The following is a 22,500-nucleotide window of genomic DNA, read 5'->3' as shown; positions in this document are numbered from 1 at the left end:
CACATAATTGGATATGTTCTCCACCATATCATTTATATACACTGCAAACATTACTGGTGCTAACACTGACCCTTAGGAGACCCCACTTAATATGGGGCTCCTCACTGATGTCTGGTCCTTTATTACCATTCAGATCTCTCTGCTTTGTTTTAAATATCCTCCATCCATTCCTACAGTCTTTCATTTATAACACCTATATTCTCCAGTTTCTATAGAAGTCTTTTATGTGGTACCTTAGGAAAAGCTTTTCTTAAATCTAGGTAAATGCAGTATGCCCAACCATATCTCTCTCCTGTATTATATCAGTCACTCTTGAATAATAACACAGCAAATTGGTAAGACAAGATCTCTCTCTAAAATCAATTGACAATTTGTAAGGATTTCGTTATCTTTTAAAAATTTAGTCCATTGTTTTTTATTACCCTTTCACACAATTTTGCTGCTACACTCGTCAGCAAAACTGGTCTGTTATTTAGTGGGTCTTGTGTGTCTCCTTTAAATATGGGCACAAGGTTTGCCCTTTCCCAATCCTGTGGAACTATTTCTTCATTAATGGAGATACATATGATGGTATGTAATTTATCTTTAAGCTAGTTACTGCATTCTTTTAATACCCATCCTGACACTCCATCCAGTCCTGTGGCCTTTCTCACATTTAAAGTTTTGATGATTTCATTAATTTCCTGTATCATTACTTGAAATTGAAATTCCTCCATTTTTCTATTTTCCTGTGCATCGAGTGGCCTTAAAATTCCTTTTCCTTTGTAAAAATTCCTTGAAGCTCCTATTCATCACTTCTGTCATCTTAGTTTTTCTATGCTTACTTTGCTTTTTGGTTTACCATTCACATGTCTATAGAAGAGTTTAGGCTCATGTTTACACCTGTCTGTTGTATCTTTTTCAAACTGTTTTTGTTCATTTCTCAGTATCTTCACATAAACATTTCTTGTTTGTAATTATTCCATAGGTTAAGTCTTTTATTTTTCCTCCCCTTTTTCTGTGAATCCTCTTTCATCCTTCTTGTTGCTTCAGATCTTTTATTAAACCACACTTTTTTACCAGTTATTATTGTCTGCATTTTAGGCACAAACTTTTTTTCACCTTCTTTGTATAGGTATTTCAAGAAACTCATCCCACTTCTCTTGCACCCCCTATATCCCTATGGAATATATCCCATCTCGCTTCTTAAAAAAACTTTCTCGTTGTCAAAGTCTGCCTTACTGTAGTTTAATCTCCCAGCATGGTATTCTCCATTCCTTTCATCCTCTGGTTCCTCATCTATATTGAATTCTATGATAGTGTGGTCACTTTTGGCTAACAGACTCTCTATCTGAACATTCTCAATTTCTTCTGGTTCCTTGCTAAATAATAGATCTAGTCTTAATGTTTTTCCATCTTTACCGAATCTTGTAACACCTTTTATTCATTGTGTTAATAGATTATCCATTACCAGTTGTAATAATTTATTTCTGCAAGATGATTCTAATCCCTCAGTCTACTACTCTTCCCAGCACACCTTACAATTAAAGTCTCCCATCATAATCACTTTATCATTACTTTTCATTTTCTCTACCCAGTTCTTTATGTCTTGTCATTTATTCATATTTTTAATTTGACCAGGCATTGGTTTTGGGTGGTATGTAAGTCACTATGAATTGTCTCTTTGCTTTGTATATTTTTCACTTTAATTTTTAATACCTCTGCTAGTCCATTGCCACATTCTATTTCAACAACTTTTAAGATTTTCTTAATTAAAAACATCACTCCTCCTCCTTTCTTATTTATTCTCCTTTTTCATAAGTTGTATCTGTTTTGTCCAATGTTCTCTAGTTCTTCTAACCCATCAGTGAGGTCCATTATATCTGAACTTTTCTCATTTAAATAAACATCTAACTCCCTTAATCTCAAACAAGATGAAGCCATTAATGTTAGTATATGCCACATTCCATATCTTTTTTTTCCTTAACTTGTTTCCCTGTTTTCCCTCCTGTTCAGGTACCACTTTCTCACTTTCATGTCCAAAACTGTCCAATAGAATATCTTCTGCTCTTCCCTTCTTGTTTTTTGCCTTCACTTCCTCCCTCAGCTTAATTAGCTCTTTCCTCTCCTTTTCATTTAAATCTCTTTTCAGCCATACATTTTTTGTTACCTCATCCTTAGCCAGCCTCCAGGCCCCTGCCAGAGGCTTCTCAGCATTTTCCTGCAATTTAATTTTGATTCTTATGGCTATGAATTTCCCTACCCTGTGATATTCTTCTACTTCATTTACCAGATATCTTCCCTCCTCTTGTACCTTTCCTACCACTTTGTTTACTACCTCTTTCAGCTCTTTCTCTCTCACTGCTTTGTTGATCTCCATATTTTCCTTAATCCCAAAGACAATAATGCATTTCTTTTTATCATTTGTCTTCCTTACAAGGGATTTGTTACCTTTGATAACTTTTATCACCTTTTTTTTGTTATTTTGTCCTCATTTAATTGTTCCTCTATTATTTTCTCATAGTTTACACTCTCCTTGCACAGCCTCTTTTTCACTCATTTGTTTTTCCAACTTATCTACTTTCCTTTCAAACTTTACCTTTTTTCCTTCTTGGAGCTTTTTCCATGCATCTTGCTTTTCACTTAGATGAACTACAGTTTTGACACACCTTTCCACTTTCTTCCTGCATTCTTTAATTTCAGTTTCCATAGTGCTGCATTGATTTCTTAGCTCTATGTTTTTGGCTCTCAATCCCTTTATTTCTTTACACTGTCTTACTTGGGTCTCCTCCATAACTTTGATTCTCTCTATCAATCTTTCAACATTACTTTCTAGGGCCAAACATCCTTCTTTGCCATAGTTTTGTGTTTACTTCTCTGTCTCCTGCAGTAAACCCTGAAAAGGTTTAACTTTTATTTTCTCCTGCAGCCGACCCATTGGAAACAGTACTACTACATCTTCCCCTACCACAACGTGTTTATTGTAGTCACAGGGCTACTACCCATGCGTCCTCCCAGCTTGGCTGCTTGTGTGTGTGTGTGTGTGTGTTTGTGTCCCATTTATGCCTTTTTAAATGGTGTCCATTCAACTATATCATGTGCAGTCTTTCATCCTCACTCCACAGGTATCTCTTTTATCCAACATTCTCTTCATACTGACCATCCATCTCATTCATGGTCTTCCCCATAGCCTTGCATGTCTTATGTTCTATTCAGTGTTCATAGTAATTTGCATGTTTTCTGACACAACTTCATGTCTATTATATTCCTGTTACTCTATTATTTCCAGATTTTCAAAGAAAACTCCCTATGCCAAGCCAATCCCCAAGACTTTCCAGGCAGCGTGGAATGCAGCAGGAGGCTTGGAGGATGAGATGGAAGAGGAGAACAGTGCTGTATGTGATTGCTAGTGCTTTCATCCAGTATTGCTCATGAAATTATGATACGTGAAGTGAAAAGTAATCAGATATTGATACTTTTTGTTAATTATTGATAATTTCCAAGTTTTAGTTTTCCACATTTCTGTTACCTGCAGACCAGCTGGGTGGTGACAGACAGTGCTGGGCTTTTCAGCCTGCCAGCCAACCTTCCAGGAGAAATGGTGTACACTGATGATGGAGATGAACTGCCTCCAGGATCAGTTCCTCTAAACACCATCAGAGCTAATTCCATTCTTTATTGTGGTTTTCTTATTCCTCTAAGTAAGTAACTTTTCATGATATTCATTTATTTTATTTATTTATTTTGTTATTTCTTATTTCTTGCAGAATTGATAATTGCATTAGGCTTTATTTATTCTGTTTTAACAATCTTATATGTTTTTGTATCACTGAGTTTTCCCAAATCATAATCACAAGAGAGATTGGACCACATGTTTGCCCAGGTCTGGAAAGCTTAATTATATAAATTGTACAGATTGGTGATTTTGAGATGCTGTATGAATGGTATGTATTTTTAATGTGTACTCTCCAGTTTTCTTTTCTAGAATATATCCACCTCCCTTTTCAGGATGAGGAGCAGAGGTTATTATCATTCTTCTCATGCAAATGGCCTTTTCTCTAACAAGTGGAGTGGCACATTACAGAAAGCAGAATGTCAAATCATTGAAAACTACTCCAGTCTCTTATCACTTTGAACACATCCTACACCTCTCTCCTTACCCTTGCTCATTGTCACACTGATTTTCAGCTTTCCTGTTATACACCCTCTTAAAATTTTAAAAATTGTAACCAGGCTCTGGAACTTGCTAGTAGCTTTCACAAGAACTATTGTTTGCAAACTATATCTGAGATGTTCCACTGGCTGAAGTATCACATATCTTATATGACTTTCAGATAAAGTACCAGGGGATGTAATTCAGAATGCTTTCTCCACCATGGAAGAAGAAGAAGCTGTTGCAGAGGTGACAGGAGACTTTGAATTTGCCAGGAAGCTCATAAAAGAAAAGAATCAGCTTATCAATCCAAATGCCAGGTACTATATAAAACAAAAATAAGAAATTTATATTGATTCATAAACTATTTCACATTAGAACAAGATACAATCATTCAGCCTTTAATACTATCAGTTGTTAAAGTTAAGTTGAACCAATATGCTCAAATAGTTCTTCTCATTTCCAGCACTGAAGAACAACCAGAGAAGAAGGCACCAGCTCCACCACCACCAGGCTTCCAGCAAAATCAGTTTAATGAGCCACCAACTCCTCAGAATTTTAATAATAATCCACCCAACACTACCAACACCAACACCAATGCCTTTCCAAACCCAGCAGCCTTTCCAGGAATCCCAGCCAATTTTGGGATGCCTGCTGGTGCTCCTCGCAACTTTGGGGCCACACGAGGGAATTTCCGAGGCCTCCCTGATGCAGGCTTTGGTCGGGGTGGTGCCCAGCGTGGAAACTGGCCCATCAGAGGGGCACCCAGAGGAGGAGGTCCTGTTGCAGGGGGACAGAGATTCCCCAATGAACAGTTTCCTCAAGGGTTTGATAATAAGGATTGGCCCTTTGAGAATCAGAATATTAATAGAGATAATAATCTAAACAATGGAGGAGACATGGAGGACAGAGGAGGAGGTGGCCAGAATTGGATGAGAGGCTGGGGGGGTCGTGGCCGAGGTCGAGGAGGTGGCTTCAAAGACTTTGAAAAACATGATGACAGGGAACAAGGGAACTGGGGTGGCATGAATAACCATTGGCAGACTAGAGGAGGAATGCAAGGCCCTGGGGGTGACAATCAGGATGGTATGTCAGGCAGTCGGGGAGACCACATGGGTGGAAACAGGGGTTATGGTGGGGGGGATCGTAATGGTAGCTATGGTGGGGGTGGAAATGAGAGGGGTGGTGGTGGGGGAGACTGGCATGGTGATGCTAATTCTTGGGGTGGGAAAGTTGGAGGATTTGGTAATAAAGATGATGACTATAACAGTGGGAGGGGAGGAGCATGGAGGGGGCGAGGTCGTCCATTCAGGGGAGGAGGGGGAGGTGGAGGAGGTGGAGACTTCCAGCGGGGTGGATGGGGAGGAAGGGGGTCAGATTTCCAAAGAGGAAGAGGGAGAGGTGATGACTACCAGCAAGGAAGAAACTGGGGGGGTGGCCTACCTCATGGCAGGGGCATGATGGGGAATGATGGTCGAAGTGGTGGGTGGGACAGATTCCAGTAGCTTGTGAGTGAATGTGTGTGTGCGCATGCATGTGTGTATGTGTGTATGTATGTGTAATGCATATATATATATATATATATATATATATATATATATATATATATATATATATATATATATATATATATATATATATATATATATGCTATATATATATATTGCACTGGGAATTAAAGTCACTGAGTTGGTTGACATTTTATAAATGGTGTTCAGGTTTGTTGCTTTGATCTGGATTTTCTTTTAATGTAAATTTGACTACTGCATCTTTTGAAGGCCACCATACATACTAAGAGCACTCTATGATTAAAGTTCTGTACATATAGTTTAATTTTTTTGAAGTAATGAATTATTTCACATTATTATTCTGCTTAATTTTGAAATATTTTGTTCTGTTTCACATGATTGTGTTAATCCCTCATAAAGCAAGCACATCTGTAACATTGTACATTGTAAAGAACATTCCTACATCATAATAAGAGTCACCCATTTTAGCATATCTATTTTGTCATCATCATCAAAAATGTACAAATTTTACACATCCATCATGCTTTATTGGAACTGTCCAATGGTTATTTTTTTGTGATATTGTTTGGTATTTATGTAATAGTTCTTCAGACACTATCAATCTCTTCTTATATCTGTAAGTAACACTTGAGTTTCAGCCTCCACTCACCTCGTCCTTCAAAATGCTTAGGCACTTGGTGAAAAAGAAGTTTCCTTCATACCTGTACCACGAGTGTTATCTGAAATGAAGGTCTGCATCAGGTAATGCTTTATACACAGAAAGGTTATAGACATTTTTATATTCAAAATAAGTAGATGAAATATTGTAAGGTTCCATCTTCAGAACTGTCAAGTAATTCACAAACTAAAATTTATAGAAAATAGTAGAGAGATATTAGATAAAAGGGAGAAATAAGTAATTGTAATGATTCCTGGGTTAAAGGAAAAAAATAGTAAGTGCTGTGATTCCAATCACAAGTCCAGGTGTTGGAGATACCTTTAATAAATGTTGTGTGTCAATTTCTGAGTGAACAGTTGTGTGACTACTTGATTGTGGATTGTAAGGCTCCTTGACTGACCTGAAGGTAACTGACAGCTGTCACAGTAATAAGGAATATTTCACCAGCCAGACTTCAGACTTAACTGTTTCTGATAACTTAATGTGGCTGAACTCCCATTGATTGTTACACATTTCTCACCATCATTTTGCTCAAGGTGGCGATATTCTCACGGAAACCAATGTGACTTACAGTATTTTTAAGCGTAAATATCATGTGGATAGAAAATAAAAAATATTTGTCACAAAGCAGTTTTTGTTTGATACATGATAGGGCAAGTATGGACAGTTTTGTGGACTTGATTGAAAGGAAGAAAAGTTGTTCAAGAGTAAAGCACAAAACTGTATGGATTTCAGACAAAGGAAGCTCCCAACACTCATCTTTGCCTGCTGGTTGCCTCTTCGTAAGAATTTTGTCACCATCTGTTTGCTGTGGCTTGATCCACTTTTCCCTTTTGGATGATGTTCATGTTTCCATAACTATTTAATTATAATGGCTATTATAACACAAAAGTTGATATGCCTGTGTTCCCTTATTTTTTATTTGTAATTTTTTTTTCTTTTGTGTACATGTGTGTGTGTGTGTGTGTGTGTGTGTGTGCGCGTGTGTGCATAAAAATGTTCTATTTTTTTAGCATGCCTAAATTTACCATTTCTAGGTCTTATAGTTTCTAATTTATATATTAAGAATGAAAAATTGTTTTGTTGATAATACTTTTCTCTCCAGAAAATATGGTAAATAATTGTTGAACTAGTCTGTTATATACTTTGTTTATTTTTCCTTTTGGTTAGAATATATTACTCTGCTTTATTTCCTAAAATGTCCTCTTGCACCATGAAGAAGGGCTCCACTTCTGTCATCATACAATTTTCTCCCTTAGTTTACAATTTATGTATGATTTCAGATCTGTTCAGTAATGTACCACACATTCACATATTACTAATTTATGCCAAAATATTGTTGCAAATATGGTCTTCTCTCTGTACACTCACCACTTAGTGACCTTAGAAACTAAGATAGAGTTCCCTGCATATCAGTAAAGACAACCATTCTTTGAGCTTTCTCCAGTCACATTAAATTTTAGTCACTACACTACCACTTGCACATTCTCCACAAATTGTATCTTCTAAATTATAAATTTTCTCTTCATATTCCAAGAAATGGCTGTTTTTATTAATCTCTCATCTCTCCTCCAATATACTGCAAATTTAAACACAGAATATTCTGCAATGTACCTCTGATCTCATTACATCTCTTGTGCATGTGCATGACATCTGTTTGTGCTCTATTTAAAACTTAATCAAGATCCACACTCTCTGCAGATTGTGTTTGGTCATACAAATTCAGTTATTTCAGTGCCATCACCTTCATGTGATAATAATGATTTTTATTTTATGCACATTTATCACTTGATCATTGGATTGTATGCCTTTTCTTCATATTAATGAAATTTGCGCCTCAACCTCACTCAACATTTACCATCAAATCATCTGCATACATATACAAAATAAGACTCTCAAAACAGTCTTGGTGCACACTGTATTATGAAAATGTCACTCACTCTTAACTGTGTGACTATTTCTTTGCCATATATCTGTATATATCTCCCACGAGTTCTTAAAAACTCCCCCGGGTTAAGGCCACAACAGAAGGGTTTATTTTTTCCTATCCCTGCATTCTCCCCATGTATGATCTGGTAATTTAATTCTTCTCTCTCACACATTCCAACTCCTGTCCAATTTCACTGGAGGTCCTTCTCTTGCACAGATCTGTCTTACTTATACGAGTATGGAGATACTCACTTCGTCCCTTCACTTTGTGCCATTCTTTCCATGTGACCAGGCCACTCATAGTGCTGTGCTTCAACACCTGAACCATTCCTCTCTCTCTCTCTCTCTCTCTCTCTCTCTCTCTCTCTCTCTCTCTCTCTCTCTCTCTCTCTCTCTCTCTCTCTCTCTCTCTCTCTCTCTCTCTTTTACTTGAAATACCTATTCTGTTACGCACACATCACCTCCATCCATCATTGGTCATCACAAGCATTTGTCACAACTTTTCAACAGCCTGTTCATTGATCTTTCATTTCGTACTAAAAACTTACTTGCAATACAATTATGATTGTTGGTAGGTTATGATTATTCCAACATGCAATCCTTCCCCCTATCCCCTTCCCTTTATTTATTTACCTATTAATTATTTCACTTTATTACTATAATTTTATATTATTATTATTATTATTATTATTATTATTATTATTATTATTATTATTATTATTATTATTATTATTATTATTTTATTTTATTTTATTTATTTGTTTATTTTTATTTATTTTTTATTTATTTATTTATATTTTTTTTACCTCCAGTTTTACGGCATTTGGGACACCACGTTATGCTCAGTTCACTATCTTACGAAATTGCCGTCAGTGCATTCCCAAACATCTACAGTATATAGCGTCTTACCTCAAATACTCTTCAAATAGGCTTTTTTTTTTTTATTATTCTAGTAATAATTTGACAATAATTATGCACATAAATAAATGATAAATAATAACCTTGGGAACACGACTAATCATCTCTGTGGCATTTGAAAATAGTCCATATGAGAGGGTAAAACGTTTCATAACACGATAGTACGGGCCCTGTTCTAGTAGTAGTAGTAGTAGTAGTAGTAGCAATCGTTGTTGTTATAGTTGTACCAGGGGGAGGAGAAATGCGTCAATGAAATTTTTAAAGTGATAAAAGCTGAGAAAAGAATAAGAAAAGATAATGGAGTTTTTAAAAGGTATTCTTATCAAATGATAAAACGTGGGCCCAGAAATGCGGAGTTGAAATCCAACCATATAAAACAAGTTTATCAGTGCCCCTTATTACCACGTGACTTCCTTGCCTTTCAGCTCTATGCAAAAGTGGAAGAATCATGTAGCAGTTCTCTCTCTCTCTCTCTCTCTCTCTCTCTCTCTCTCTCTCTCTCTCTCTCTCTCTCTCTCTCTCTCTCTCTCTCTCTCTCTGTGTGTGTGTGTGTGTGTGTGTGTGTGTGTGTGTGTGTCACAATCAACTGCCAATAAAATAAAACATGCTAAAGAAAGAATGCATTGAGGAGAAAAGGTAATAATAAATAAATAAATAAATAAATAAACGGAAGGAACAAGAGAAAGAGCTCAAGCATAACCGTAAGAAGATAAGTAAAGGACGAGATAGAGTACGAAAAGATGAGAGGAAAAGTGAATTTTAGTAGTAAGATGAAGGACAGAAGCGTGGAGTGATGATGATAGTGAGGAGGAGAAGAAAGAGAGAGAGAGAGAGAGAGAGAGAGAGGGGGGGGGTATGTGGGAGATAAGAAAGAGAGATGGAGGAGGCAAGACGATAGAGACAGTGGCTCCCAGCGCGTCATTATCAGATACGGTTTAGGCGGCGGCACGGAGGGCAGGCGAGTGAGTCCTCCCGCGTCCCACAACTCACCCCGGCGCGCACACTCACTCACGAAAAGGTGCGTAACTTCTGCACGTTATTTCTCATTAAAGAATAGTTGTGTGGGTCTCGTCTTCTTATCATGTGTATCAGTTTAGTTTTCTCTCATTGACATACAGGTAAATAGATCTCATTTTCTCATTACAAGACGGTTAGGTTAGGTTCATGTGTTCTCATTAGGTGTAAGGCCTTTTCTCATTAAAAGACAGGTATATAATGGGTCTTGTTTTCTCATTAACAACAGGTGTGTATTTCTCGATTCTCATTAACGGACAGGTGCATTTGGTTCATGTATTCTCACTGGAGATGTATCGGCCTCTTCTCTCATCAATGGACAGGTGTACTGGTCTAATTTTCCTCATGAACAGACAGGTGCATCACACATACATGTTTTCCTATTAAGGGACAGGTGTGTTTGTTTGATCTGCAGAGAGGAGCACCTTTTACATTCTTTCTTTATTAATTTTTGTATTATTTTTATCTATTTGTTTATTTATATAATTGTTTATTTATTTATTTATATATCAATTTGTTTATTTATCTATGTGACATTTTCATTTTCTTTTGTACCAGGCTGGTGTAGCTTAATTATTCTACATCACGTTGATTCTTTCCACATCACACAATGCCTTCATGACGACTAGAACTTACTGAATTACTACATCACTTCTTATACGATATCACCTCCTTCCTTCCACGAACCTATGCATCTTCCCTTTGATTTAACCCTCTTGCTTTAAGTACTCTCCCATACATTATCCTGTCGCTTTACTTAATTTTTCTGTATACTCTTCACTTAAGTATCGTGTTTTCAAACGTTCCTGCGTCTTACCCCAACTTGAAATAGATTGTAGTGCAAGTTATGGATGTTTTCAAGGGTATTTACATGATTCAGTGATGGTTTAACAAGGATGCTGCATCACCAATAGGGAAAAAGCTCACTAGAACCCGATCAATCACCTCTGTGGCCTTTCAGAATAGTCTTAATTGAAAGCGCAACGTGTTCAAGAATACGAGCACTTTAGTGTCACTTGACCTCTCTGGTATCTGGTACTTTATTTGACTTTAATACTTCACTCACTCATTCACTCACCCATTCATTCACTCACTCACTCATTCACTCATTCATTCATTCAATCACACACTCACACACTCATTCAATTACACACTCATTCACTCACTCACACACTCATTCACACACTCACCCATCCAATCACACACTCACTCACCCATCCAGTCACACATTCTCACTCACTCATTCACACAATTACTCATTCATTCATCCAATCGCTCACTTATTCATCCATTCACTAACTAACTAACTCACTCACTCACTCACTCACTCACTCACTCACTCACTCACTCATTCATTCATTCATTCATTTATTCACTCACCCACCCACTCATTCACTCACTCATCTAATCACACACTCACTCACTCAGTCACTCACTTATTCATTCACTAATTCACTCAATCAATCGCACACTCACTCATTCACTCAACCACTCATTCACTCACTCATACAATCACACACTCACTCTCTCATTTATTCACTCAGTTATTTACACATTCAATAACTCACACACTCACTCACTCACTCACTCACTCACTCTTTCACTCACACACACTTATCACTCAGTCAGTCGTTCAGTCAGTGAGTCAGTCACTTATTCGCTCACTCACTCACTCAATCATTCACTCCTACTCTCTTACTCACCCACACACTCACCCAATCACTCACTCATTCCTTTACTCATTCACTCATTCACCCAGCCCCTCCCTCACTCAGTGGCTCACTCACACTCACTCATCCACTCACTCACTCCACTCCGCCTGCTTCCTCACGCTGAGAGAGAAACGACCCCATCACTCCATCCAGACTCAGGTGTGCTCATCACCAAGGCTTTCCAGGACTGATGCTCTCTTTCTCACCTTAATTAACGGGTGGTAATGCTTTCGCTCACTCAGTATTCAGAGGTAAAAAGATTCTTCTATGACAAGAAAAAAAAAAAGATGAACAGTTCATGAACCGTAAGCAGATGTTCAAGTAGGATAAAGATTTCGTGATTTATAAAGATACTATGGTGTGTATATATTTTTATTAATTAGTAAATGCAGTGCTTCCATTCTTCCTGGACTGTAAGTGGTACTCAGCCTGGTACACACACACACACACACACACACACACAGATAATAATATGCTGATGTGCTCTCAGAAGCCATTACTCCTTGCTTCACATAAGTTCATGAGCAAGGAGAGTGGGTAGTGAGCGCAGTGCATCTTCAAACACGGTTCTGTGTACCACATCATACGAGGGGCATAAAGTTCGCATCCTTCAACATTTTCTCGTTTTATCGTGAGTGTTCAAACAGGCTTCAGTGGATGTTGATCTGGTTTTTAAGGATGTTTTTGTAATTCTTGTGATAGTTTAACAAAGACCTTACATTGTTGATAGGAAAAAAAAAAAAAACATATGGGAAACTTACTTACTACATCTGTGGTCTTTGAAAACAGGCCTAATGAGAACCCAAAACGTTTAAGAATACGGGGGTCAGTGAGAATTCAAACTATATATAATTTGAGATCAGTGTTTTAATTTTTTTTTTATGCCTTTGCAAGTATGTACTGTAATATGAATTAATCAATACTAAGAAATTAATCAATACATTTTTTTATCTACCTTTATGAACACTCCTTTTTTTTCTTTCGGCTTTTTTTGCCACAGTAATCACCCGTCTCTCTCCTTCGTCTTCTGGGTTTTATTTCGCTATGTTTCACTTGCATGCCTTCCTGCACAAATTCATGTGACTCCAGTGCAGGAAGACACCTCTCACAGTAATTGCAGGAGGAGAGTTTTAGCCATTCATCTCACCACATTGAGACAGGACATCTTGGCAAACTCTCTCTTCCAGCAAACACAAAATTGTAGTTCCAGATTCAAGTTTAAGAGACATAACACACAGCATGCTCAGGTGATCATCCCTCAGCTATATGACGCCGTTGATGTGTTGTTGTGGCGTCATAAACCGGTCAGTCAATCAAGCATCTCTCAGGGACTTGTTAGAGATTCATGGTTATCTTGGAAAAAAAAAATTATGAAAGGTCGAAATGATACGTTTATGTAACCTTGCGAGAGAAGTGATGCCATGCTTGCAAACTCACTCCGAGCTGTTATGGTCCACTGTTGTTCATCTTTCGTGACACACCGTAACCCGTATACACACACACACACACACACACACACACACACTCTCTCTCTCTCTCTCTCTCTCTCTCTCTCAGTCATGCGTAGCTTAGCGATCTTACATCACTAGAATGATTCACTTGGTAGTTATAGCAAGTGTGTACTGTATGGCCTTTATAACCCATTTTTCTCCCACCATCTCACTTTATTAGATGGCAATATTTATTTTTTTTTAACAAATTCGAGGGCACAAAAAACCCTCAAAACGGAGATGCAAGAGAGGCCTGTGTTAAGGATTCTCGGTCCTTATTAACACAGTACAACAAAAATATAACGAACTGGTAGAGAGAGAGAGAGAGAGAGAGAGAGAGAGAGAGAGAGAGAGAGAGAGAGAGAGAGAGAGAGAGAGAGAGAGAGAGAGAGAGAGAGAGAGAGAGAGAAAATTAGCGATGCATACGTTGCACCAATTATTTCACTTATTGTAGATTCCATTAAGCTTGTTTCGACTTTCTGCGGCATCTTCATAAATGAGGCTAGGCTTCTCAGTCCCTGTGGCAGCACGGTGCGTCGTTACCAAGTAGGAGAATACCTGTTATAGTAGAATGAATTCCTATCGTATACAATTATTCACCACAGTGTTTTTACTGTCAAGTGTACCATGTAGAAAATCTTTTTGCATTTATTTTGAGAGTATGTTGAAGAAATCCCCGCAGCACGTTTATTAGCAACAATACAATAGTGTACATATACATATTGACTGTGCATGCAGGCTGCTATCTTACTAGACTGGGTGTCAACTGTCAATCATCATCGTACATATTTTGGTGATGTACTCGAGTCAGTATTTATAATGAAGCCTATTAATAATTTAACCTATTAATTATTAATTGATTAATTATTTACTTATTTATTGGTTTATTTATTTATTATTATTATTATTATTATTATTATTATTATTATTATTATTATTATTATTATTATTATTATCATTATTATTATTAATATTATTATTATTATTATTATTATTATTATTATTATTATTATTATTATTATTATTATTATTTTCATTATTATTAATATTATCATTATTATCATTATTATTATTATTATTGTTGTTGTTGTTGTTGTTGTTGTTGTTGTTGTTGTTGTTGTTGTTGTTGTTGTTGTTGTTGTTGTTGTTATTATTATTATTATTATTATTATTATTATTATTATTATTATTATTATTATTATTATATTTCATCCATCCGATAAATTGGATCTGTAATGTCCGCATAGCCTAGTAGTAATATTTTTGTTGCTTTAGTTCGTAATATTCTCTCTCTATCTCCATCTCTCTCTCTTTCTCTCTCTCTCTCTCTCTCTCTCTCTCTCTCTCTAGCATCAAGGAGAGATAGCAGAGTCTTATTGTAGTAGCTACGGTGATTAGGTACTATCTTGTTCCGATACGTTACATAATTTTACTACAAAGATACCGATTTTTTATCAGTGCAGCTGTGTAGCCTGAGCGTCCCTTTGGTCATTGCACGGCGTCCGGCGTTTATCTGATACCTCAGCTATCGCCAATCTGATATCTGGCGGGATGGCACCACTTTCTCCGCTTTTCTGTCCAAAGTTACGTCATTGCTAGTTCAGTCCTGGATAACGGCAGTTTCTTGGTGGGAGAAGTAGCGTTCTCTCTCTCTCTCTCTCTCTCTCTCTCTCTCTCTCTCTCTCTCTCTCTCTCTCTCTCTCTCTCTCTCTCTCTCTCTCTCTTATAAAACTATTCGTTCCCAAAAGACCTTGTTGTTAAGTGCCATAACTCAATCAATTTTTCAGATTTTTTTTTTTCCCCCTTTTCTTGGGTTCATTACTTCAAGGAGGATGGCCTCACACACCGTGTTCATGCACGACTATTTCTTGAGAGTTGTCTTACCGAAGGTCATGGCACGAGTACTGCATGCGTCAAAAGATAAGTGGGTTCAGATAAAGTATCTGAGTTTTTCAGTGCGTTGCATTTCCTCAGCATCTCGTCATGTTTTGTTCTCGTCGATTGAAAAAAAAAAAAAAAATAAATAAGGCCGTTAATGAGAATGAATCGCTCACTCATAACACGACACCAGAGCCTCTTAATTATCTGCTAACGTCTCGCCGTCATTAGTCAATGTGTAGTGACGTAATTTTAGAAATTTCGCTTGTAACTTACTGCTTGAAGTGGCGGATTTAATTATCAGGACATGGCGCGGGAACCTGATTTGCCTCAGAGCACAAAACGTGTTTACACTTCGCAAAGGTGGGATTGAGAGCTAATCGTGTCACCATGGAGACACGAGAGGATCAGAGGACACTTGAGCGATGCCTAAAGAAGTGTCGTGAACCTCCTTGCGATACAACGCAGCCCACCATCAGTGATCTTAGTAACATATCATTAAGGAACGCTCAGATATTTTTTCTGAGCGACCTTGAGCTGCCTTCACGGAGAGCAGTAAGCAAACAGCCTTCCCCGCTGCTGCACGCAAAGTAAAACACTCGGGAGGGTGGAGTGAGCCGATATCAGTATCTCAGGGTGATAGGAAACCAATCCAGGCAAGTGATTCATGTGACCAAACACACCAGAAAATATATCAAACGTCCAGAGAATGTGATGGTATGGTGTAGTTTTTCCTATCATGGTTTGGGCGACTTAGTTTTCTAGCGGAGGTGTCATGCTCCCCTTGAACGCATCACTGAAGCACCGAGAAATTGATCTGAAGGCGAGGTAACTCGGCCGTGGGAGACGGAGAACGCGAGTCTGACACCTTCACCAGCCAAGATGCTCACCACAGCCTGAGTGGATTTTGTTCAGCTTTAAATGCCCTGCCACTATAAGGGGAGTGACAATGAACGGTGAAAATTATCGAGATTTTTTACATGGCAATCTTAGAGAGTGCTTTGGTAAGTTACATAAATATCGTCGCACGGCAACGCACTATATGTGTGTCTTCTTTTGACCTAACAACGTCTCATTCCTTATTCGTTCAGCCATAGTTCCTGCTCTACTCACTGCGGCTGGAACACCGAAGGGCGGCCGCTTAAAATTTGGAAGAAGAGGTTGGTGCGGTCATCCCTCCAAAGACTTTAATTCAATCTAGATAGTGTACAGTTGTACGTTGAGGCACACACTGTCCCATGCCTTCTTTTCTTTTACTATTTTCCCTTTACTGATCTCTAAAAAAGTCTTTTGAAATGGTGTATTTAATATTTTGCCTCTGCATCGACCACATATTTAGTCAGTATGAATAAAGGATAGATAAAGGCGTGAACTATTAACCCAGGTAGTGTTGATGTAGGCCACAAGGCCGTACCGTGTGGCCTTGTGACCGAGTGAAATTAACTCGTTAATTCGGTAAACAAGGACTCACCGGGCTGAAGGTCTCGCCGCCACAGTAAGGTTGCCTCACACGCTGGGTACAAGTAGCCGTGAGATCAAGGCTTGCTGAACTGTACGAGTATGTACTCCGCCCCGTCCTGTATTCTGTGACCGAAATACGGACTTTGAGTAATACCCTTTACATGAGGGAAAAAAAAACACAAAAAAAAAAAGACGGTGACATTGTTTAGATATACTCGTACGCAATATTTTTTTCATGTACCGGGTCTTATCAGTGGCTGCTGAAGGACGGTTCCCATCAGCTGCGCCGCCACGTGTGTTGTAAAGTTGGAGCTATGGACTAGGGTACGTGACGCACATTGTTTATCTCCAGTACTTTTAAGCTCAGATTACTGTCATGGTCAAGCCACGTGGACAGTACATGAGGCGAAGACGACGTGATGCTTGAAGGTAGCGAAGCAGGAATGGCATCCCTGTTTTGTGCCCATATTTTCATTGATATTTTTTCTTGATACATTATATATTATCTTTATTTTTTAAATTTTTCTACTCCTAGTTTATTGTTAAGTTGTTATGTGGAGAAAACTTTTAGCGGCTTAGAAAGTTAGATGTGTAGCTTATATTCAACCCCATGCCCGGCATGGCTCCTCTTACTAAATAAATTGTTGCTGTGCAGTTTAGAACAATATTTTGAAGGAGCCACTGGCACCCTAAGGAGCGAATGATGGGGGAAGTTTAGATATGTCAGTACTTTTGTTTGTACTAAGTAAAATCGTCTATGGTAAAAGGAACACAAGTCAATACCACCAAGTCAGTGTTGGAGGGAAACAGGCGTGTATTGCTAGCTCAGTGGTATGGTGAGGTAGTGCAAGACTCCAACACTACATGAACAATAGCAAATGTTGTGCTATAAACCTGCGTTATATTTTCATATTTTGATTTTCTTTATGTAGAGAAGTAGAGTTTTCGCTAACGGAACATTACACATGACAGCAATAATACTCGTAATAATGAACTAATGGTTCATGATGAAAAAGTGAAAACTGACGCAAGCCTCATTCTGCTTTTTCTCGACATTCCTACAACACAATATATATAGCCTTCTAAGACAATAACACCGACCTTATGAGATACTTAAACCGCAATATAATAACCACGGTGATCACTGTCACTGCGACCAACACCAACAATAATAACAATATAATAACAATAACTCTTCCATCACAACCACAAGTACTGCTCCTCTATCTTTTGTAATTTTAATACGATTTTGACTGGGATATATATATATATATATATATATATATATATATATATATATATATATATATATATATATATATATATATATATATATATATATATAATATATATATATATATATATATATATATATATATATATATATATATACTCGTATATATATATATATATATATATATAGAGAGAGAGAGAGAGAGAGAGAGAGAGAGAGAGAGAGAGAGAGAGAGAGAGAGAGAACCCAGTAAATATATACGGTTGGATAAATAAACAGATAAACAGAAAGATAGACGGATAGATAGATAAACAAATAGATAGATAGATATGCTACGTATATAGATATGCGGGCAGACAGACAGCGAGATGAATAGACAGATAGACAGAAAGATGAACAGACAAACAGATAGATAAATAACCAAATAGATAGACAAAAAAAGAAGGCAAATGGCTAGATGATCAGGTAGACAGCTCAAACAAACACACAAACAAACGTAAAGATACACAAATAGACAATCTCTGAGCTAACGTCTTTTCCCGCGCCAGTCACGTCACTCTGGGGATCCTCTTTCTCTTTTCTTTTTTTGTTTTCATTCTTTAATTTCCATCTCGGCCTTTCACTTTGTCTCTTTAGGAAATGAGCGTAAAAAACACCTTCTGTGGAGACGAGGAGCGTGCAGGGGCTGGGGAGGATGCGTGTGGCGCCCTCGGGGGGAAACACAGCTTTTGTGTGGTAGCCTGGTAGAGCGTTTACTTTTAGAGAGAGAGAGAGAGAGAGAGAGAGAGAGTGAGAGAGAGAGAGAGAGAGAGAGAGAGAGAGAGAGAGAGAGAGAGAGAGAGAGAGAGAGAGAGAGGTGGGGAGGGGGGTTGTTTGTGAATTAGCGTATATTTGTGGAGGAAAAATTTTGGTTGATTCATGAGTACATCTTGGAGAGAGAGAGAGAGAGAGAGAGAGAGAGAGAGAGAGAGAGAGAGAGAGAGAGAGAGAGAGAGAGAGAGAGAGAGAGCGCCTTCCATGTATGTAGTCAGCCAATATCTCTGCACGATAAAAAAAATAAATAAATAAATAAATAAATAAAATAAAAAAAAACTGGAGAACATTTACGTTTGTACTCTTAAGAACTCAGTGAGTGGAACAATTCAACAGCGATCTGGGTTCATGTTTCCTTTATTAAATTTTGATCCGTTCTGTATTTGGAGTATTAGTTTTCCTCCTCCTGCTCCTCTCGTTCCCTCCCTTTACTCCTGCCTGTGGGTTTGCTTCTCCTCCTCCTCCTCCTCCTCCTCCTCTACCGTTATTGGAGTCTCACTTAAAGCAGATGAGCCAGATATAAGAGCATCTGGAAATTGTGTGAATACGCGTGGAACAATTTTATCGCGTTTGTTTTCTCTGGAGGCGCCGAGCACAGCCACGCCATGGCCTGGCTTCCCTACTTGTTCTGCTGCCTCATCCGTGCATCTATTTTTGAAACGTTTTAGTCTCTTCTAAGGTATTTTTAAAAGCCACAGAGAGGATTACTCGGGTTCTCACGGTTTTTTTTTTCTTCTTCTTCTTCTTTTTCTTCTTCTTCTTATCGTTATTTATTTTATTTTATTTTTCATTTACGAATGGTGCAAAAAAATTAGAGAACTATTAAACTATTATTTACCATAAAAAAAAATGAAAGATCCCCAATAACCTCCATTAGAGCCTGCAAGATTATTATTAGAATCATAAAATAACTTTTGAAAATCACAGTACCTTTTATTAGAGCCTGTTAAACTATTACCAGAATCCTGGAAATTCCCAGTAAAAGGCGCCATTTCACGGGCGCGTTTTCCGTCAGCACACAAAAGCACACAAACTTTCAACTTGTGGCATCTTTAAATTGTGAAATAGTGAAATATTCTATATGAATAATGCTGAGAATGAGTAGAGGCCAAGTTAAGGTGAATTTATTTAGTATCCTTTTATTATTTCAGTTGTAAAGAGTTGTTTACATTTACAGCGTGTGTACCGCCTACCAGCTTACCTTGATCATGACCAAAACAACAAAAAAGGCCCCCATTGTAAACATATAAATTTGCTGAGAGTAACCCGTCCCGTGCATTTATTTGCATGAGCGGCTCGTGAAATTTAAGCTGACGGAGCGTGCTGCGCTGACAGAAAACGCGCATGTGTAACAGCGCCTTCACTTATACCAGAGCCAATTAAAAATAGTGCAGATAAAGACGCTGAAACGTCTGAGAATACGAAGTTTAGATCCAGAAATCCAACACTCGTCTTAACTTCTTGTCTTGCTTGCTTCGTATTTTAACAGCCTTTTATTTGTTTATGACCTGTTGTTTTCTCTATCTTTATGGTTCAAGAGAGAGAGAGAGAGAGAGAGAGAGAGAGAGAGAGAGAGAGAGAGAGAGAGAGAGATGCTCTCCTTTATTGTTTATTTATTTTTTTCTGTATTATCTCGCTTCCATTTCTTACACAACTGACTTTATTCATTGATTCTCTTTAGGTGTTATTCTTCGCCGCTTCTCTTAATTCTTGTTCTTGTCGATGACTCAGAAAAAAAACCCTTCCTTATCTTTTCCTTTCTTTCTTTCCTTCCTTCCTTTATTATCTTACTTATTCATTTACTCATTTGCTTCTTTCTTTTTTTTTTAATTTTGTTTCCTTTTCGTTTCTTATATCACTTCATCTTTTTCATTATTTATATCTTCCATCTCTTTCCGATTTGTTTTTCGTTCTACTTTAATTTTTTTTTGTGTGTATTTATTTATTTATTATGTTATCATTATGTTTTACTTGCCTACATTTTCTCCTTTATTTTTTTTTATTTTCATTATTACTATTATTATCATTATTATTTATTTATTATTATTTTTTTTTTTCGGTTCCTCGATCGCCACTTGTCTTTCTCTTCCTTCTTTTCCCCGCGCGTCCCTTCTCGCGTCATGACCGCAGAAGAATATCGCACTATTATATAAAGCCCAAACTTGTAATCAGGTTAAAACTTTCGCCCTAGTAATTAGCCAGAGAGAGAGAGAGAGAGAGAGAGAGAGAGAGAGAGAGAGAGAGAGAGAGAGAGAGAGAGAGAGAGAGAGAGAGATCAAAGCATTATCACATTCTATTTTTTTTTTTTTTTTTTTTCTTTAGAAGCACCATCCTTCTCTTGCTCAGTGTGAATTGTCGAGTCAAATTGGCTTCATAATATTTATCTTAACATTCAAGAGCCATCATCTCTCTCTCTCTCTCTCTCTCTCTCTCTCTCTCTCTCTCTCTCTCTCTCTCTCTCTCTCTCTCTCTCTCTCTCTTTAACCTCCCACAATCTTCCTTGCGTTGGAGGGCTGTGGGAAGAGAAAACGGGCTACAGAAGAAAACGAAGATGAGAGAGGGAGCGTGCGTGTGTGAAGTAGGTTATCTTGAGTGTTTATATGCTCTGCCCATGTGTTAAGTCCTGCTGGTCTCTACGTAAGGCTGCTATCATATGTTATTCCGCAAGTGTGTTGTTCCGTGGCGAGTGTTGCTTTCAAGGTGACCTCTCTAGGATACATGGTGCGCAGGAAACCAGTGTGAGAGTCTGGGTTTGAGTGAGAAGCTGAATATGTGACGACGATCAATTGTAGGTCAAGTGGCGTCGTGGTAAAGTTATTCATTGTTTGTTATTATTATTATTATTATCAATTGATCTGTTTATATTTACTAGTTTACATGTTTTTTTTTTTGTATACAATAATAGGTTAGAGGTTAGGTTGGTTACGTCTAGTCTCTTCAGTAGTGAATATTATTATTATTGTTATTATTATTATTATTATTATTATTATTATTATTATTATTATTATTATTATTATTATTATTAATTTTATTTTTTTCATGTTAAATATATGTCTGAGTATGTTCTTTGTACTTCACGACACGTTCCTCTGTTAATGCATTCCACTAATCTTTTGTGCAACTTGTAAAGGAAAATGTTGTTTATGTATCATGTCCTTATCTCTTGTTACGTTTCTTGCTGCTTTCTCTTAAGTGTGTGTTTGTTTGTGTGCGGTTACGCACCATTTGTATTTTTACAGGTTGTAGTCAAACTCATTAGGTCCCATTTACTCATTTATTTTATCTTTTAACAAAATCATTACATTTTTCTTTCAATTTATGTATATTTACTACACACGCTTCTACCTCACGTGATGCACTCCACTGATCTCTTGCTCCATTTGAAAAACTCTATCCATATTTCCTCCTGTCTTGTTATGTTTCCTGCTGTGTCTTAAGTAACTCTCTCTCTCTCTCTCTCTCTCTCTCTCTCTCTCTCTCTCTCTCTCTCTCTCTCTCTCTCTCTCTCTCTCTCTCTCTCTCTCTCTCTCTGTGTGTGTGTGTGTGTGTGTAGTGTTCCCTGCAGGTACAAACGTGTATGTACTGACCAAGCTTTCCCTTCCTCTTCCTTCACGGCAGATGGCGGCGTCGCTGGTGGACACCTACCACTACTGGGGGGCCGAGTTCATCTCCAACTTCCAGAGACTGTGAGTGTGTACTGTGATGTGCAGCACGCCACTCTGCAGAACCCCC

At 37.8% G+C, this 22,500-nt stretch overlaps 2 protein-coding genes across 8 annotated transcripts in view; both read left to right on the top strand.

Moving 5' to 3' along the window:
* The window catches only part of LOC135101273 (uncharacterized), a 38,230-nt gene extending 30,771 nt beyond the window's left edge, over nt 1-7,459 (top strand). For all 4 annotated transcript variants that reach the window (XM_064004993.1, XM_064004981.1, XM_064004985.1 and 1 more), the window contains exons 11-14: nt 3,269-3,374; nt 3,515-3,680; nt 4,314-4,452; nt 4,599-7,459. In XM_064004993.1, the coding sequence (XP_063861063.1) occupies nt 3,269-3,374; nt 3,515-3,680; nt 4,314-4,452; nt 4,599-5,637 (1,450 nt within the window). In that variant the 3' untranslated portion in view covers nt 5,638-7,459. The remainder of the gene's footprint in view (nt 1-3,268; nt 3,375-3,514; nt 3,681-4,313; nt 4,453-4,598) is intronic.
* Nucleotides 7,460-10,038: 2,579 nt separating this feature from the next.
* Nucleotides 10,039-22,500, top strand: part of LOC135101255 (glucose-6-phosphatase catalytic subunit 1-like) — a 38,660-nt gene continuing 26,198 nt past the window's right edge. The window contains exons 1-2 of one of the 4 annotated variants that reach the window (XM_064004950.1): nt 10,039-10,184; nt 22,387-22,454. In XM_064004950.1, coding sequence (XP_063861020.1) covers nt 22,387-22,454 — 68 coding nt within the window. In that variant the 5' untranslated portion in view covers nt 10,039-10,184. Of the gene's footprint in view, nt 10,185-15,798; nt 15,917-21,408; nt 21,557-22,386; nt 22,455-22,500 lie in introns of those variants that run through there. The other 3 variants (XM_064004966.1, XM_064004969.1, XM_064004960.1) reach the window with 3 other exon arrangements.

This window comes from Scylla paramamosain, chromosome 1, assembly GCF_035594125.1.
Source record: "Scylla paramamosain isolate STU-SP2022 chromosome 1, ASM3559412v1, whole genome shotgun sequence".
In the NCBI taxonomy this organism is placed as follows: Eukaryota; Metazoa; Arthropoda; class Malacostraca; order Decapoda; family Portunidae; genus Scylla; species Scylla paramamosain.
The sequence above is the reverse complement of the archived record's forward strand: the minus strand, read 5'-3'. Positions and strand labels throughout refer to the sequence as shown.